Source organism: Cavia porcellus, unplaced genomic scaffold, assembly GCF_034190915.1.
Source record: "Cavia porcellus strain 051 isolate PalLab524CR breed Dunkin Hartley unplaced genomic scaffold, mCavPor4.1 scaffold_3, whole genome shotgun sequence".
Lineage (NCBI taxonomy): Eukaryota > Metazoa > Chordata > Mammalia > Rodentia > Caviidae > Cavia > Cavia porcellus.
Genome location: NW_026947486.1, coordinates 92,176,142 through 92,196,169, shown reverse-complemented (window position 1 = coordinate 92,196,169; position 20,028 = coordinate 92,176,142). Strand labels below are relative to the sequence as shown.

Below are 20,028 nucleotides of genomic sequence, written 5' to 3'. Positions count from 1 at the left end.
AATGGAATTTATCATAACCAAAAGCCATTCATCTAACACTCCTCAAATGCAAGGGCTTGAACTATTGTTGAAAATAGTGGAAAAACAAAGAAAATAAGGACAGTTCTGGGGTAATCTGCAGCTAAGAGGAAGATGGTGGTAAACTGTTCAGGGCATGCACTGAACATTCTGGAAATCGGCTCAGTGTCCTTAAAGCTGGATAGACTTGCTCTCTAACCTTCTCCCTGGGTATATTTCTGAAGAAAAGTATTAGTTATCAGGGCCCAAGGAGTGAGGTGCTTTGCTAATAATCATAGACCTCTGAATTTGCATGTCAGAATTTTACTCCCACTAAAAGAAGAAAATTGTTAGGTCTTGAGTTACCTTCCTGAGCAGCAAGGACCTCTGAGAGGAATTTCAAACAGTGTTCTTCATCAGGGATTTCAAAACGACGCTCTCTGGTCCAGTCCCCTTGAACACGAATTTTGCAGCCACCTAAAAAGAATTGAAAGCCATACACATATATCTACAGGACGCAACACTTTATTGGAATCATATTCTCCATGTACCAGGTTATCAGAAGGTCCAGACCACAAGTAGAGGGACTCACATGGATAAGGAAACAAGGCATTCTGTATGGTAGTGACATAAGGAGTAACACAGAGGGAAGCCTCAGGAAAGATGGAAATCTTAAGACTGATAACTTGTGCCAGTAAGCAACCTGATCTAGTGATAGATACACTACATACAAAATTGGTTCCCTATGTTCTGATCTGTCTCTCAGATGTCAATGCAGGGGCTCCAAATTCTAGTAAAAGATAAAATTCCTCAGTTACCCTCCTCCTACCCCCAAGACAGAAACTGCTATCATTTTAAATTTATATCACATAGTAAGAGTACCTGAAGCATGAAAAGAAAAAAGGAAACAGCATGGTTGTTCCTAAGTTCAGATTAAATTACATTTATATACAATAACAACAAAAAGAAAATAGTGAGATTAGTTTGAAGTATTCTGATTAAAAAGCACCTAATCTTTATTATCTCAAGTAAAAAAATACATGTCTGGAATAAAATTGGAAAAGCAATAGTCCATGTCCAAGGGAGGTTTGGTTCACCTACAGTCAATTGAAAAATAGCAGAATTAAAAGCAAAGTTACCTAGGGCTCTAATTTTTTTACAGATGTAACAATACTGTCTCTGTTTTTCTGATGCCCTATGGTTAATCATCTTAGTTATTTGAATATGTTGTTTTAGGAAACCTATAAACAATGTATTTGTTTATATTCCTATTATAATTATGTATTGCTTTTCCCTTGCCCCTGGAAACTATAAGCTCCTTAAGGATAAGACGTAAGTTACATGTATAGGTCACCCAATACTTTTCATGGTCTAGGTAACCAAGTGTCTTGGAGTTGGAGTCATCAGGCTTCCTGCAACTCAAAACTTTCAATGCTGACACTGAGAAAAATCTGAGGTAAACCAGTCCAGTGCTAGCTGGTCACTCCCCTAGTGGCGTCAATGTCAGACTTAACAGAGTCATTTAAAAACCTGACTCTGAGAAATGAGTCAATTTATTTCACACTTGCGAAAATGAAATGAAAATTTTAGTTTTTTATGTTGGACTTCCATTTCCAAACTTTTGGCTTCTTTTGTCCTTTGCATTTTTGTGTTATTTTGCCTAACAAGTTAAAGAAAAAATAAAATTACTGATCAGAAGAAGAAATGAGATACAAATAGAGAAAAAATGTGAAACCAGGCATCCATGTGAATCAGAGATAAGAAAATTAATGAAGATGCCAGGGTTAAGGACAAAAACAAAGGACAGGGCTTGAACAGAATGTCAATTATGTGTGAGAAAGCAGCCTTAAAAATACAAGGAAAACTCCCTGAGGTCATAATAAGCCTCCCTTTCTCAGATAATTTATGTAATTTATGTTTGAAGTAGCTAAAAAGCAGTTTTAATCTGATAGAAATTTAGAACAAAAAGGCCTATTCTCTCTCCCACAATTCCTGAAAGATATATTTTAGCAAACATAAAACTGGCCTAGAGAATAGCCAGAAAATTTTGGAAATTACTTACAAAATAACATTGGATGTGCTTTTATAATGCTGCTTGAAAAAGTAGCAAATTTTCCCATGGTCCAACCTTCTGTTCTCCTCCCTTCCAAAACCCTCTGGCCCTCTGTGATCAGCAACACTTCCATCCCTTCCAGTGCATCTGAACTGTACCTTGTACCTCTCAGTAGTTCCCAAGTATGGATGCATTACAGTCGCCAGAGGCATTGCTAGAAAACACTGACATCTGAGCCCTATCCCAAAACAATTAGAGCAGAATCTCCATGGATACAGTTTAGGCACTGGTAGCTTTCTTCAATACTCCCCAGTCAAGTTTAGTATGAAGTTCAAAATAAAAACCAGAATCAACTGAAAACTGGTTAGCTCCTATAAGAGACAATTCCCCTGCAGCCCCTTAGTGAAAGCTATTTTCTCACACCTGAGAGCATTTATTTTTGAGATCCCCCACTCCATCTCTTCGGCAGTACTGCACTGGGGATTGAACCTAGGGACACTGTAGCATGGAACAGTCCTTTTTATTTTTCATTTTGTGTTACAGTCTTGCTAAATTGCACAAATCACCTAGAACTTGCAATCCTCCTGCCTTAGCCTCCTGAGTACCTGGGATTAAAGGGGTGTGCCACTCTGCCCAGTACCTCCCACTTTTCTGACAGAAGTCTCTCTCCACGTTGCCCAGGCTGGCATCAAACTCCCGCACTAAAATAATCCTCCTGCCTCAGCCTCCTGAGTGCTGGGACTACAGGAGCACCACAATGCCTGGCTTATATCTGATAGAATTTAAGGTTGGTGACTATACTTGTTCTAATACCATTTCCAGTCAATTCTTTCCTCTCCTCCCCCAGGACAAAAGTTTTCTCCTTTGAGGTTCACCCATAAGGCCATACTATCTTACTTTTTCCTTTTCTATGAGACAATCTACCACCCTTCTAGAAACCAGAAACCTCTCAATCCAGGATTTAATACCTAACACTTAGGATTCCTTTCCACTTAAACTCTGCCATTATTTTGAGTCCTTTTAAAATTAGTACAGAAAATCCAATCAACGCTTTTACCTTCCTCATCAAATCAATGTCTTCTGCACTATACCTCAGTGACCACTTACTTGGTACCTACTAGGGCTCTCTGTCATATCCTGGAGTTGTTTTTATCGTACAAACAAACATCTAAATCAAAAACCTCATTCTGACCTATTAGTCTTCCAACTTATTTGCTCATTATTTGTGTTGTAATTGTTGCTTTACAGCACAGGAACCTCCAGCCCATTGATTCCTCCACTTTCTCACTATCTATCAGCTTCCTCCTGTTTTCACTTCCCCTTTTCTCAAATACCATTGTTACACTCTTGCAAAAACTCACAACTACGTTAACTCTAGTCTCCCATGGCACTACTTGGTTAAATTCAATCAGAAATCCAACTAATTGCCTTCTCTGTACTAATAGTACCTGAACAAGCAGAAAATACATCTACAAACATGCACATGTGCACACGCGCACTCATGCACACGTGCATTCATGCACACGCGCGCGTGCACACACACACACACAGATTGACTATAAAATCTTGCTTGGTAACCTTAATAGGCCCACTATCCTATGCAATCAGTTACCGTGACTAACACGTTTCCTGTTAACTGGAAGAGATATTTACACTTTCTCATTTACCTTAGACTTTGGAGCCTTCTCTTTTCATGCCCTCTTGTTCCAAAAAGAATGCTTTGCCTCATACTTCAGAGATAAATGAAGCCATTACACTGAAACCTACTTGCATTTTTCTCATCTCCTTCCTTCCCTGTGATACAAAGAAGATTCCTCTTCACTTCGAATCCTTCTAATCCTCTCAGTAATCTTATAACCACTCCTTAGAAAGACACTCAGATCTCTAAAATCTCCCTTGCACAGGTTCCTCCCTACCAGCATGAAATCATATTCCAAATCTTTCCCAGCTGAAAAACAAACATTTTCCTGCACCCCATATTTCTCTCCAGCTCTAGTCCATCTCAGTATTCTCCCTCAACAGTCAGGCTTCTTTAAAAAATAGTCATTTCCTGCTCCTTATTTCCTATTTCTTATTTTATACTATACTCATCTAATTTGTCTGGTCATGAATTTTTAGGGCCCTTCAAGTTGCCTAACCTTTAAGAATTAGAGTTCTTTGAGTTCAATCCTAAATCATTTTTATTTTACACCAGTATTGTTCAATAAGGCTTTCTGTGATGATGGGCATGTCCTGTAGATGTGCTTTCTAATATGGTAATAACTACATGTGGCTCATGAACATTTAAAATACCAGTACTGCAACTAAGGAATTCAATTGCTATTTTTTTTTAATTAATGTAAAGACTCCATAGCTAGTGGCTGCTATATTAGATAGCACAACTATATATGCGATCATACTATCTCTTGTAATTTTACCTATACTTTATATGCTAGTGGTCCAAACCTTTCTTCTGTCAGCTGCCAATTTTTGATCTACATTCAAGTATCTCAAAGCACTCCCAGTACACCTAAAACTGAGTGCAGGATACCCCCACAAAGGAAAACTCATTCTGTTCGCAATGTATTTATGCAAATAGAGTCATCATGCACATTCATGTCAGAAACCTGGGAGTTCTGGTTTTTACCAAGTATTCTTAACACTTCTCTTCCTCAGTCCCTTCATCCAAACCAACTTATATTGTATTTATTTACCTACAAATATTACCTATCAAATCTGTTCACTTCTCTCCTTTTCTACTGTTATGACATTCTCTACTTTTTGGTCCTGAAACAGCTTCCTAAAATTAGTCTTTCTGCTTCCATGAAAATAACAGTTCAGCATAAAAATCTTTCATTCTCTTCTATTGTTTTAAAATATCAAAATGTAGATTCAACACCATGACTTACAAGACTCTATTGGATCTGTTCCTAGCCTGTCCTGCTTTAGTGCTCAAGCCTTATTCCAGATACCCTGGCCTTCTTTTATTGCAAAGTCAAAATATCTTTCAACTTGGAGCCTTGTGGTTTCTTTCTCTGGAATACTATTCTCTCTCTAGTACTCTAGGTCTACCTAGACTCCCTAATCTCAATTTAAATGCCACTTCTTCAAAGAGGCCCTCACTCACCACCCTGCCTCACTCACCACCTTAGCCTTTTTATAAACTCTTGTGCTAATTCTTGATAGTACTTACCAAAATTGCAATTATGTAAGTATCTGTCTATTTCCTACATTAAAATCCCTAAGGTATCAAAAGTGTATTGATTTCTGCTATATCCCTAGAACCCAGTATGGTATCTGGCATATGAATGAATAAATTGTAAGCATCTATGTAGCCCTTGTACTTAATAGCACAGAAGAAAGAATCCAAGTAGGAGCAGCAACATTATCTATGCTGTTCTCTAATGATCTACAGTGTTTACAACTATACTTGGCAAAGAGGGACATAGCAATTATTTGCTGAATAATAGATAAGTTAGGGAGAGTGATGTGAAGGAATCAGTATACTGCAGTCCATCAATAAATCAGAAAAATGTAAGAAAAGAAAAAAAAATATAACTATCTTCATAAATAACAAGAAGGCATTTAACAAAATTCAGTGTACAGTCATGACTTTAAAGAACATACCACCTTGAATAAATGCAGTTTCTTAACATGGATTTTTTTTAAATCTACCAAAACAACAAGCAACCATGTCCTTAACTATGAAACACCACCTGATGCATTCTTACTGAAATCAAGAGCTAACCTAGGATCATTGTTATTTAGCACTGGTCCCAAAATTTTCATGGGTATAATGAGATGTGAAGCAAAACTAATAGTTATGATATTAGAAAGGAGACAAAATTATTATTTGCAGATAGTCAAAGTTGCCTACCAAAGTGAAAAAAATAAAACAGTAAAAAACTTAAACTGCAGTGAAGTAGTTGAATAAAATACAAATATCCACAATTCATTCACTCTTCTGTATACTAGTGTAAAAAGCAATTGGAAGATAAAATTCAATTCATAATGGCAGTAAATATAATCTACCATAAAATTGTTAACCTAAAATGATATAAATGAAAAACTACAAAATTTTACAGCAAAGTTTATAAGAAGGGTCACTAAGGAAGACTTGATAGGCACACAATGTTCCTTGACAGTTATCTAATTTTATAAAGAAATTAACTTAATATGTTGCTGTATGACTTACAGCAACAGTGAAATATTGTTCCCTAAAAGCAATATTTTATGATAATTTTAAATGATATAGGAAAAATGTCACAATATTAAATGAAAACACAAGGTAACTGTATACAAAGGGTGGAAGGTACAGCTCAGCAGTAGAGCACATGCTTACACAAAGCCCTGTGTTCAATTCAACAATCCCCTCCCCACACAAAACACAAAAAACAACCACCCCTCTAAAGAAAACCTCCACAAAAACAGCAAAAATGCTATATATAAGGATGATAATTACATAAGGATATAAATAAAAGACTAGAAATAAAAATATGAAATTGTTAGCCATGGGAGTAATCTCTAGGAGAATAATTTTAATTTGATATTTTAAATTTTTCTGACTTTATAAATTATATATAACAAAGAAGTATCAACTCTATGATTGGACACATTTTTTGTGGGACTGGGGACTGAACCCATGGCTTCACATGTGGTAGGCAAGTGTACTGCCACTGAGCTACATCTCCAGTCCATAACACCATAATCAAAAACTTCACTTAAAAAGTGCTTAATACCAACATTCAGACAGTGGGAAAATACTTGTTTATACTGAAATTAGGCCTTCATTGTTATTGATCATTATAAAATGAGGAGACATAACAAAGGATTTTATAAGCAGTCATCCAAGTATTTCCCCTCATAATCCAGTAAGCTGAACTCTATATAGCAACACAGGACTAACTTCTATGTAGGTAAGATCACAATAAGACTAAGGCTACAAATTCAGCGTATGTAAGAGAAAGGCACTGATCAGTTTAACTTCTCAGCTTTGGATCAAATAGCTTTCTATACCAAGAACAGAACATTACAACAGTAATGTCAGTCACTTCAGAATTATTTTCCTTTTCTTTGGCATTATTTTTATCTTCTTCTGTTTAAGCTCACTAAGACAAAGATATTGAGTTAGTTTCACTGTTGGATACCTGCAATAGAAGCCAACTGCTAGATTAGTATTTTGGAAGCAGTTCTTAAGACTTTCAAAATCAATGATTAAAGAAAAGGATAATAAAACCCAATCTAGAAAAAGTCTACTTAAACCATTTTTAACAAATTAATAGCACTCAGGGTAAGGACGCATCTTAACAAAATTATATACAACCTGCAGCTCCAAGGTAAGTGCCAAGCCCCACTCATCTAGGGATGTGACCAAGGGATAAGGCGATCCAAATTAGATTCATGTGGTCAGAAACTTTTCTGTAGCAACTACACAGCAGTCACGGTAGCAGACAAGTGACTATATTCTCCTCTCCATAACACAGTACAATTAGATGATAAAGAACAGCTTGCAAGGAAAGTCAGATAAATATGAGAGAACAGAAACAGTGAAAAGGAAGATCATGTTCCCTCTGATAAAGATGACTGGAACAACAGAGATTAAATAAAAGACCAAAATTGTACTGAGATAGAGAAAGAATGCCTCCACAAGCAATTTTAGGAACTCTGTAGCCTCACAAAATGAAGTAACAAACAAGTGAAAACATAATGATTGAATGTGCAAAAATAAAAAAAAGAAGAAAACTGCAAAAACAGTAGTTAAAAAAAAAACACGCCTACAAACCTTAAATGCTTTAAACATTTCCCTAGCCCATCATACAATTATCAGTTCCACATGATGATTTAACTGACAGGAACAATAATGGTGGCCCAAAGTTTAGCATTTGAAAAACAAATCATATTTTCAATTTTTAATAAAGGTTGTTACAACTACCTGCCTAAAGAAAATGGCAACGACAGGCGAAAATGGTAAAATACAAGATGTGCCCAAAATGATGTCTTGAATACACTGAATATTCAAGTAAATACTTGTTAAATAAAAATCAATTACACTCACAAAGATACTCACTATTTGAAGCGATGTCAATCAAAAGTGTTTCTTCTGCTTCTGAAAGGAAAAATAAAAGAGAACATGATGAAGGAAATGAAAACTATTACAACCAAAAGAAATATTTTAATTTTTTTATACAGGGTTTCACTCTGTAATTCAGGGTGGCCTTGACCTCGTAGAAATCCTCCTGACTCAGCCTCTTGAGTGCTGAGATTACAGGTATGTGCCATGTAATCTCATGTTGCATGCTCAGCTCAACAACTATTTCTTTTAGTCACTATTCTTTAACACTTTCTTTCTCAACATAATTTTGGTCTTTTATTTAATGTCTGTTGTTCAAGGCATCTCTATCAGAGGGAACATGATCTTCCTTTGCACTGTTTCTATTCTCTCATTTTTATCTGTTTGAAGCACATCATTGAGACATATTAAAAATTCCTTTGGCCTTTTGTTTAGCATTTTTCAAAAAGAATTTTTATAATGCTTTTCATAATGAGCAATTCAACTTAGAAAGCAATGAACTGAACCAGTAATCGAATGGAACTCCTCGAAGCAAATCCAGGAATGACAACCATTGGGAACATAATACCATGTTTTTTAAGTGCAGTCAAGTTAATATAATTTAAGTGCGTCCTTTAGATACGTCTTACACAAAGCCAAAGAAGTGACCTTGAAAGCCCAGAGGTGAAAGCCCAGAGGTAAATCACTTTCTCAATTTAGATCTAGACTGAAACTTTCCCACTCATTACCTCTACCCCTGTCCTATAAAAAAAGGCAGAGTAGCAGAGTACACCTGATTCTTTGCCGTCTGGCTTCCATTAACACCTGTCAGCCCGAGTTCTATCATAACCAACAATAAGCACAAAACATACTTTTGCGTTTCAATGTAGCACTAGTCATATTAGCCAACATATAGAATCAACTGAGGTGGCACAGAGGGATGGACAGATGGATGGATAAAGAAAAATGTATACCACACAACCACAGAATTTTATTCATCCATAAAAAGAATTAAATCTTGTCATTTGTGCCAACACAGATGGAGCTAGAGGTCATTACAGTAAGTGAAATAAGTCTGGCACAGTAGGACAGGTACCACATATTCTCACTTATATGTGGCAGCCAAAAAAGTTGATCTCATAGCAGTACACAGACGGCTTACTAGTGACTAGGAAGGGTAGGAGGAAGAAAGGACAGAGAGAGGTTGGATATAACAGATACCAAAGTAGTCAGATAGGAAGAATAAGTTTGCATTTAATTTATTAAATTATTGTAACAATTTACTAAAGAATTTTAACTAATTACAAGACAGGAGTTTGAAAGTTCTCAGCACAAAGAAATGCTAATTACCTTTATTTGACCATTATACATTGTATACATGCACATTATCATACTGCATCTCACAAAATATGCATAATTGTTATGTGTCAAAAGTACAAAGCAGTTTGCAAGTTCACAGTTCTCTTTTTTCCTGATGCCATTTCTTGTCCTTAGTTGAATTTATAGATGTCAGGTATTTTAATCCTAGACCTCTTCTCTTATTTCTTTGGGTTTGACCTGCCCTCTCGGCTAAATGAATCCTGGGTACTGAATTCTTGGGGGATTAGCCTAGAACTATATTGGTGAGATGAATTAGTCTCTACCTTTTCTAGCTCCCTCACAAGTCTTGATTGTATATCTAACTCCATTATTCAGGTATAACAGAAACAAATGGTGAGGAACTAAGTTGCCTAATACTAGAATATAGTCTCAATGCTAATACTAGCATGATGAACTAAACAGGCTATAAGGATATAGGTATTACATGTTCACCACTATTGTTTAGTATCTTTTAGTTCTGTTAAAAATGACCATTTGCAAACAGTTTTCCAAATAGATGTACAAGTCAGGATACAGAAAGGAAGCAAAAACTCAAAGATGCTAGCTTCTCATTTTGTCACAGAGAATACATGCACAAATTTCAGAGTCCCAAGCAGCACCTCTACAACCTAACAATTAGCTATTTCTTACTAAAAAAATAAGAGAAACAGGGTGAGAGAGACTCTAGAAGTAACAAAAAACTAAAAAGCTAACAAGATGCTAATCTTAAAGCACATTCTTTGGCTTTTCTCTTCCATGTAGGGCTACCACTCGAAAAGCAAGGTCACTACAACAACTTATTCCATAGGTGCTTTGTTTAATACATCTCTCTTACACAGGGCAAGCTAAACAGCTATGACTTTATTCTTCTATACACAGTAACGTAGATCCTATTCCCTGAAGGTACTGGTAAGTGTTAATACACACTGGTTTCTTTTGAGACAGGGCCTAGGCTGGTCTCGGACTTGCAATGAACCTCCTGTCTCAGCCTCCCAAGTGCTGTGATTACGGGCAAGTGCCACCATGCTTTGTTTTGTTTTTTCTTTTCAACATACTGTCTTAAAAGTCATATTCAATGATTATTTTCACTCACAGATATAAATTCTGAGAAAATAAAAGAGATGTTCAGGAAGCTTTACATATAGAGATGTCATCACATTACTATTTATACCAGTGAAAAATAATCCAAATGTCTAACACAGGGAAATAGTTATACTACAAGCTATTCATAAAATGGAAGAATCTATCACTGTTAACACCATGGAAAGCACTCAAAATATAATGGCGTGTGGAACAAACAAAAAATTACTTAGGAGGACGCTGGGCATGGTGACACATGCGTGTAATCCCAACACTCAGGAGCTTGAAGCAGGAGGATTGGCGCAAGTTCCAGGTCAACTTGGGTTATAGGAGTACAGGTCAGAATGAACTACACATTGAGATCCTGTCTCAAAAATACAAATAAACAAAACTTACATAGGATGAGTTCCACTTACTTTGAGGTTTAATGCATAAGAAAAAGGAAAATGTTAAGCCATTTTATTTAAGGTTAGGGTGTCAATTAATTGTGAAGCTGACTGCATTAAGAAATTCTGGGGTAGGTGGTGGCTGGATTGTGAGGGCACTATACTCATGGGTGGGTTAATACACTGATGTATATAGCTGAATGGTGGTTAGAAGGCAGGGTCTCACTGGAGGAGATAGATCACTGAGGTGTGCCTTAGGAGAGCATATTTCTCACTGGTACTCTTCCCTTGGACTATACTTCCTCACCACCATGAAATAAGTTTTGTTCAATCACACCCTTCTACCATAATGCTTCTGTCTTAGAGCCAGCTGACCATGGACTAAAGCCATTAAAAGCATAACTCAAAAACTTCTCTTAATTTGTATATGTGAGAACTTTTGCACCAACAATGGGAAAACTGACCAAAACAGAAAATCTATACCATGAAGTAGAGTTGTAGCTGTGAATACACATAACCACATAGCTCAAAAGTTTATGGAATTGATCTGTGGGCAGAATTTGGAATAATTTGGAGAATCAGAATGGAGAAAGCTAAAAATGCCAAAACTAGAGCCTGATGGGTAAATCCAGCAAAAGCTCAAAGGACCAGAATGGTGATAGGAATGTGGACATTGTAAAGGCCAGGCTCATGAGACTTCAGACAGGAATGATGACTCTACTAGGAATTAGAGTAGAGGCCATATATGTTATGCTATGGCAAAAAATTTTGTTTACATTTTATCCCTGTCATAAATTTTCAGAAGGGGCTGAATTTAAAGGTGGTTGACTAACTGATCTGGCAATGGAAATTTTAAGGAAGTCCAGAGCTCAGGTGGTGGCACAGATACTGCTGGCTGCTTTCAGTGACATCTACTGTGAGAATCAGGAGCAAAAAAGCAAAGGAGAAAAATTTGAAAAATTTAAATTTTGGTCCCCCCCAAAAAAAATGTCAAATTGAGATCAAAGGAGGCATGGTTGTAGAAGAGAATAACAACATCAAAAAAGTCAATTACTTTGAACCAGGCCAAAAAAATGTCTCCTAGGTGTATCAGTAATCAGCAAGACCTTACCCAAAACAGATTCAAGGTTACAAAGTACAAGTCTTTCCTTTAAGAAGAGAGCCTAGGTGCGCTGCTAAAGAAGAGCCACCAAGGGAACTGGTCCCTGCCATTCATTTCACTGTGCTCAGTCATCAAGGCAATTCACAATCTGTTCTAAGGGTCCTGGGATACTGCTTAACCTAGCTGCAGACCTTGGTATTCTCTATGTTTTTATCTTTGCAAGCACACAGAATACAAGAATTGTGGGTTCATGGAAGCTTCCACTCACATTTCAGAGGAAGGCCTGAGAGGCTAGGCAATGTGCCATTGAGAAGGAAAGTCATAGAGCTGAAGATGCAAGGGAGACTCCAGGAAGCTGGAGATGCCAGGAATGAGGAACTTCTCCCAAGAGTAGCTGTGAGCAGCCAGCAGAGCCAGTCTGAGAAGCTGTGCGGAAAGCAACACACAAGGCCCCAGGAGTGGGGACACCCAAGACTTCTGGAACTCATATCTTGCCATGGAGTTATAGGATTTAATGTTTGCCATGCTTGATTTTAGTCTTGTGTTGGTCCTATTCTTTTCTATTCCCTATTTCTTTTCTTTCTTTCTTTTTTTTTTTTTTTTTTTTTTGGTACCAGGGATCAAATTCAAGACCTCATGCTTAGCAGGCAGGCTCTTGAGCCACTGAGCTAAATCCCTGGCCTGCTATTCCTTCTTTTTGAAATAGGAATGCTGAACCTGTATATTATGAATGCGGAATTTGCTTTTTGCTTTTACAGGGCTTCACAGCTCTATTTTGCAGTTTCCTGTTATAAGAACAAAACACCCAACACCTGCAATTTAAAGAAGAGAAGGTTTACTCTGGTTCACAGTTTTAGAGAGTTCAGTCAATGCATGATCAGCTTGCTCCAAGGCAGAAACTGTATGGTGGAATGTTTTGGTGGCAGCCATAAAGCAGAGAGAGGGAGGTTTAGGGGCAAGAATATACACTTCTGGGTCATGCCTATAGTGACTCACCTCTCCTGACCAGGCCCCACCTCTTAACATCATATTGAACTCTGAACTCAGCAGTGGATTATTCCACTGATAAGAACAGTGTCCTCATGATCCAATCACCTTCCAGAAGTCCCACTTCTGAACGTATGAAAACTTCAGGGGACATTTTAGATCTAAGGTATAATAACAGCTAGAAGTCTGCCTGCTAAGCATGAGGTCTTGAATTTGATCCCCAGTACAAAAAAAAAAAGAAATAGGGAATAGAAAAGAATAGGACCAACACAAGACTAAAATCAAGAGGAGACATTAGTTTTGGACTTTTGAGCAATCTGGAACTGAAAAGACTTTTGGGAAGAAGTTACAATTATCCTGTATACAACAAAAAATGTGGTATCATGTTAAGTAGAATGATTATGTTTATTTGGAAATTAAGTATGGTCTAAGGAGATGTGATTAGATGTGAAGAAGACAAGGGCAGACTTGTGCTACTTACACTTATTTGTTAACTTGACTGGATTAAGAGACCCCTATAGGTGGCTGGATCATAGGGGCACTAGAATCATCAGTGGCTCAATCCACTCAAGTTCACAGCTAATGTCCTCTTAGGAGGCAGAGTACAGAGTGTCACTGGAGGGTGTGTATCTTGCTGGTGCTCTTCCCCTGTGCTGTTTCTCACCTGCCATGAAGTGAGCGGCTTTGTTCTATCATGGCCTCCTACAATGATGTTTCTGGTTTCACTGACCATGAATTGAAACCTCTGAAGTTGTCAAGCAAATAAACCTGTCTTTTAATTTGTGGGTTTCAGGTATTTTGTCCTGGCCATGTGAATGATGAACAACACAAAGTGGAATTTGGGTGGCTCATTTTTTTCTGCTCTTTCCAAACTTATTATAGTATGCATTTACTGTTTGGTCAAAATAGTTTAAGCACTTTAATAACGAATCTACGCATGGTAGGATTCAATTTTTCCAAGAAGCTACAATTAATACAGAATGCTTCTGCCTGATTAAACTACTGGACCTGCTGGGAACATAATACATTTGTTTCCTTGTAATCAATTTTCTTTCTAGAGCAATGTGAGATAACAGAAGCAACACCTCCTACATAAAGCTTCCAACATTTTGAGTTTTATCGTAGTAGATAAAACGGATATTTTTGTGCTTAGATCCCAAATCTGAGGACAGGAAGCCAAGTATTTCCTCCCCAGAGTCAATTTTCTCATGATTCACTCATATCAAGGTTTGAGAAGTAATACAATTGCATTTAAGTTACAAGCTGATAAGGCACCCTACCAAATGTCTTAATTTCAAATTGTTTGGAAACAAAGTGCTAAACATGTGTGAATCCAAATGACCTTGATACTTTACAATGAACAGAGTGAACAGAGTGCCAGTTAATCCTAACAGTGTCATTTAAATCAGAACATAGTTCCCAAAAAAGACTAGCTTACACAGGTAACAGACCATATATATATATATGTTGTTAACTCCACCCAAGGAAACAGCTTAACTCTTTAGCACTCTTCAGAGAAATACTATCTTCTCAATGGTAGATTATAAATATTAACTTTTTAGACAAAGGGCAATGTAATTCGTTGTACATGCAGTGACAATTTTAAATATCTACAACATTTTACAACATACTCATGACCAAGGAAAACACAAAACTAGCTAAGCAATTAAAGTTGGTACCTTGAACACATCTGAAGTGGCTATTTATAGGAATAATATCTTGAACGTGTTCTTTCTCTTGCAACTGGATTATAAACCTAGGAAACAGAAGAATGTATCAATGAATAGCTACTGCAAAAATCCAAATCTTCCCAAATCTTTAACAACAAAGTATTTGCTCTCTTGTTGCACAGTTGCAGTCTGTATTTATTAGACTGCATCTAGTGAATCTGAGCATCATGAAGGCTCTAGGGCTGTTAAGATTGTAAGTGGTTATCAATAGGAGAACAACCACACTATTCTATATGTCATAAAGAATGTGATAATCTGTTTTAAAAAAGCAGCACACAGACTTAAAAGCATGAACTAGAGTTTATAATATATATACCAGAGTAAAGTCAGCTAGACATGAACTACATGACAACAGGAACTATGGCTGTCTTTTTTCACCATGGTATTTTTAGTACCTAGCACAGATCCTGGCACATTACAGACACTAATGTGTGTTCAATCAATGAATTCAAAAATTTATACATTAGTTTTCCAATTACATTCCCATACCCTTTACCAGAGTTATTCATTCTCTTCAATCAAGCACACATGTTCATGGAGCTGGACTAGGAGGGGATACTCAGACAGCTTGACTGGTCAAAATAACACGTGACTATAAGGTATCACAACTGGAATGCCTTTGTGTCCCTTGTGTTTGTCCTTGTTTTTCAACTTCATGCTATTTCTTTAAGAACATAACTGAACTTGGCTTCCCAGTATGAAATACAAGATTTCTAAATACACATGTATTTCTGACATTTTAATTTTCATTTATTATGTATCCTTCCTTAGTTGCCAAGAATCAAAGTCTACCTGCCATTCTGAGTATCAACTAGCTTCCCTGAAGTCAAGTACTCTTTAGGTAGTACTTTTTATCTACAATATTTCTTTCTTCATCCTGAGACAAGCCAAAGAGGAAGATTTCACCATTACCCCAAGGAGAACCACTGGCTTACCCCTTTTATTTGCCCCATAACAGAATACTTACACATTGTAGTTTGCTTATATTTATTGTATCTCACTAATTTGAACTCTTTGAAATCCAGGACCCTATCTTATTCAGTTTTGTCTGCAGCATAACAGATGCTCAATAAACACTGGTTGGATAAGTGAACTAATTTAACTAAATCTTAGGCAAAGGTGAATTTCTAAATATAACTATTCAACTCTTGGCACTAAAATACCATTGCTTTGAAGAGTCTGAATTCTATTTTGTCTTCTTTATAAGGGGCTTATTTTTATTTTGGGGATTTTTTCCCCTAATGTGTCAACTTTGAAGGGGATCTCTTCAGGGTAAGTTGTTGCTTAGACAGAACTAGAAACTAAAAGTACTAACGCTGCAGAAAACACTATAATGTCAAAATATGTAGAACAGAAATGGTGTTTATCATTAAAACTAAAGCTTCAACTGAACTATAATTGTTAAAAACCATCACAAGACACACTGATAATTTAAGTGAATTTATGTAGCATTTACTGTTAGACATTTAAAAATCGAAGCAAAAGACTAATAAGCATAAAATGTCTAAACAATTATTTAACAATTGAATGATTTAAAATAATAGGTATATGGAAATACAATAGAAATTCAACAGCTTCCAATCTATTATAATAATTTATTAACCTTGAAAAATAAATCTTTTTTGATCCTGTTTCCAAATAAACTCAGCTTTAACTTTTTCCTCAAGTAAATTTCTCCTATGGTTGATAGTAGGAACCACTGATATAAATATTAGAGTTCTAGGATAAAAAGTTCAAAAATAAAAACTTGAACACCCACGTCAGAGAAGGCATTTCAGAGAATAGAACCTAGGGATTTCAGATAGCATTATGACTGTAGGTGTCCCTAGAAAATTGTTGCAAAAGAAATGTCTCAATGTAATTCACAAATAGTTTGCATAGATTCAAATCTCAACTATCTAATTCCCAAAAGTTAACAAGTGACTTAACGTCTCTGTGCTCAATCTTTTTGGTAAAATGGAGATGATTTAATATTTTAAGGATTAAATAAATTAATAAAAACTGCTCAGAACAGCACCTGGCACATATCAAGTGTTCATGTGTTGTCACACCCTCACAACAGATAGAATTGGAATATGAGAATTTGACCTCCCTGTGGGGAAAATACAAATAGTCAGGAGAACTACACCTGCCAAGTTATAAAGTTCTTCTAGGACAAAGGCCCAGATAGGATGAGGCACTTATCACAAGGCTAGCTGCTTACTCCCTTGTTAGCTGAATAGAGTTCTAAAGCTAATAAACAAGGGAGTACATCCTGAGCTGAGGTCATCTCAACAATGTTATTCATTTATCATAATTTTGTTTTTTACAAAAGAGAAAACCAAGACACACATGCAAAAACAACTGGCTTGCCTAAGGGTCACATATCTTCACCCATCCTAACCTTTGGAAATGGTAGTGGTGTTTCACTTTTCAATTCAGTTTTCTGCTGAATTTAATTTTATTAAATGGTCTCCCAGGGTTTGATGAAATCTGGGAAAACCAGCATGAATTTCTCATACCAACAGAATTGATTAAACAGCACCCTGGAAAGAACTACTTCATAGCACTAGATGATGTTGATACACTAGCACCAACAGTCTTAGCTAAGTGCAAACTAGGCTTGTGGGAATTTCTTCTGTGTAAATGAAGGACCATAAACAGAATTAAAAGTAGAGCTTGCGAAAAGCTGTTTTTATGTAGAAACTAATGTTAGGAGATGGCAAGGTTTATGTGACCAACACTTTTTAAACTAAGAAAATATTTTCAGAAGCCAGTGAACAATCAAGGGAAGTGGCTCTGTGCATACAGGAATGGAAGTGTCTGATCTGCAATTGTCACTACAGTTAACTTTTAAGACAAGGCATCAGAGGCAAAGTGGTGAGGCTAGCAGCTGTGGTGATAACTTATCAAAATAATCTTTTGCTCAACTAATCAACAACATTTACTGAGTTCCTGTGTCCAAGGCAGAGTGGGAGGTGTCACATGCTGATATAATGCCAAATGTCATTTATATTTCTACCGATCTCATTTTCTTTTCATTAGTCAGGTGAGGCTGAACTAGTGATTACACTTTCAAGCAAGTGGAATAGGAGAGTGGGGGGACTGGAGGAACTAGCTGAAGGAGACTAAAACAAGAAGTCTGCAATGTTAACAATGAAGCATTAGCACAGCACTTTTACTTTTCGCGAAACACTTTTGTGTTTATTACCCAGTTCCATCTCCAAAGGCTATAAGGCAGTTAATGTTTTATTCAACTGATGAGGAAACGAAGACCCAGAAAGTCTTACCGACTTTACTGGAGGTTACACAACACATGTCAGTTGCAGAGGCAGGAACTAAGAACCTAGGCTTCCTACTTCCCTGCCCATTGAGTCCTTCCACTGAGCAATGCAGCCAAGAGCAATCTACTGCCTTGGAAGTTGGGGACAAAGCCCTGTAGTTACAGACCACTCGCGCTTCACACCTGGGCATGAACCTGTTGCCCGAGTGGCCTAGGTGGGAGAGCAGGTGGTTGGTCGCGGTTAGGGCTGAGAGTTAATGGCAGGGTGCCTTCTCCTGTGGGAAATCAGATGGTTACTTACTCATACTGTCCGTTCCTCTGGGCAAGAGTCAGGGCGCAGGGCTCCCGGAGGGGACCCTTCATCTCCAAACCCTCGATGGTATGTGGGCGCTGGTCAAGGGTCTCCTTTTCAGAAGTGTGGACAGAGAGGGGTGACGCGGAGCCCGGCGGTCGGACTCTAGACTCCCCCTCCCCTTGCCGCCTCCCTGTGCCCCCAAGCATCGCTTCCCGTGCTCCCCCTCCCCTGCTCTGCTCCGACACTGGCCCTGGCGGCGCCCCCCGCCCCGCGGTGCTCCGCAGTCTCCAGGACCTCCACCCCCGGCCCTGCGCAGCCTCCCCTCCCCCTTCGCACGAGCGGATACGGCAAGGGGCTGGGCTCCGATCGGGAGCAGCGGCTCCATTCGGGCGGCCTCCAGGCTCAGCGGAGCTGCGGACCGCAGGCAAATCCGACGACACCGCTTCCCGCCTCCCACCACCTACCCGCCTAAGCTGCGCGTTGTTTAAGAAACAGCTCTGCTCTAGGCGATAGGAGCCAAAGAGCCGGAGACGAGAGCTTGACCCGAGAGAGAGCGGCACCAGTTTTCCAGGCCTCCTGTTTTCCAGGCCGCCGCAGATTCCGCCCCCTTCGGCCAACCTGGGGAACTGCAGCGTGAACCTCTCGGACTAGGGGTGTCTCTACCCTGTCCAGCAAGCAGTATGTTTTAAATGCTACTTTGTGACGTAGCAGAATTACAGTAGTCTGTGGACACGAAAGGTTGTCACCGAAACAAAAGACAGACATACCTGTGAGGGAACTCAGACGTATTGGGCCAATAGAAATCACAACATCAGTGAAAAGATCCTTATAAATGTTGGTCATCTGAGTGTTCTCCCCTTCTTCCTTCCATCCCCTGTACTGGAAAATTTTCAAAAGCTCGGATCTTTGCTCCTTGACATCCCCTTCAGGTCTGCTTAAAAGTAAGGAAAGTCCAACTATATATCTCTGGTCCTACCTCATATACACTATTGTGACAAAACTCCACTCATCACTTTGCACAGCCACCCAGCCTTGAAACCGCAAAACATGTGCTTTATTCCCCTCTCCTAATCTCTGTATCTAATCAGTCAACGAGTCTTGCTAGTACTGTCTTTGGAATAGCTTTCAAATTCTTTTTCTTTAGCTGGGCTTGGTGGCTCACGCCTGTAATCCCAGCACTCCGGAGGCTGAGGCAGGAGGATCTTTGCAAATTCGAGACCAGCCCAGGCTACAAAGTGAGCTCAAGGCAGCCTGAACTGCATAGGAGACCCTGTCTCAAAAAAAAGACAAAAAAAATTCTTTTTCTTTCCCTTCACACTTCCATCACTTTATTGCAAGCCCTTGTGATAGTTTATCTGGGTTACTCCTCCCCCACCATCTCATTGCTTTTAATATTTCCTTTGACCTTTTTATTCTGTTGACAGATACAAAAATATTCTTCACAAAGTAATGTTTTAATTGTGTTATTCATTTGCTCCAGAATCTACACTGGACTGGAAATCAAGACTTTTAATCTATAGTAAAAGTGTGATATGGAGATAAGAGAGACCAATGGAACAAAATAGGAAGCTTCAAACTGGACTCTTTGCCCAGTATACATATTTGGAAAACTGATATTCAGCATATGTGACATTTCAAATCAGTGAGAGGATGGATTATTTAGTAAATGGTACTGGGACTATTGATTTCCCAAACAAAATATTATTAAATTAGAGTAGGACCTCATACCATAGAAAGAAAATCCATTCT

At 38.1% G+C, this 20,028-nt stretch overlaps 1 protein-coding gene across 5 annotated transcripts in view; it reads right to left on the bottom strand.

Annotated features, from left to right (window-relative positions):
- Ocrl (OCRL inositol polyphosphate-5-phosphatase) overlaps positions 1 to 18,868 on the bottom strand; it is a 65,740-nt gene extending 46,872 nt beyond the window's left edge. For all 5 annotated transcript variants that reach the window (XR_010046646.1, XR_010046648.1, XR_010046647.1 and 2 more), the window contains exons 1-5: positions 18,626 to 18,868; positions 18,286 to 18,365; positions 14,672 to 14,748; positions 8,097 to 8,135; positions 364 to 474 (exon numbers count right to left, since the gene is read on the bottom strand). Coding sequence is in view for 2 of the 5 variants with exons in the window: in XM_013142202.3 (XP_012997656.1) it covers positions 364 to 474; positions 8,097 to 8,135; positions 14,672 to 14,748; positions 18,286 to 18,365; positions 18,626 to 18,664 (346 nt within the window). In the remaining 3 variants the exon portion in view is untranslated. The remainder of the gene's footprint in view (positions 1 to 363; positions 475 to 8,096; positions 8,136 to 14,671; positions 14,749 to 18,285; positions 18,366 to 18,625) is intronic.
- Positions 18,869 to 20,028: the final 1,160 nt, after the last annotated feature.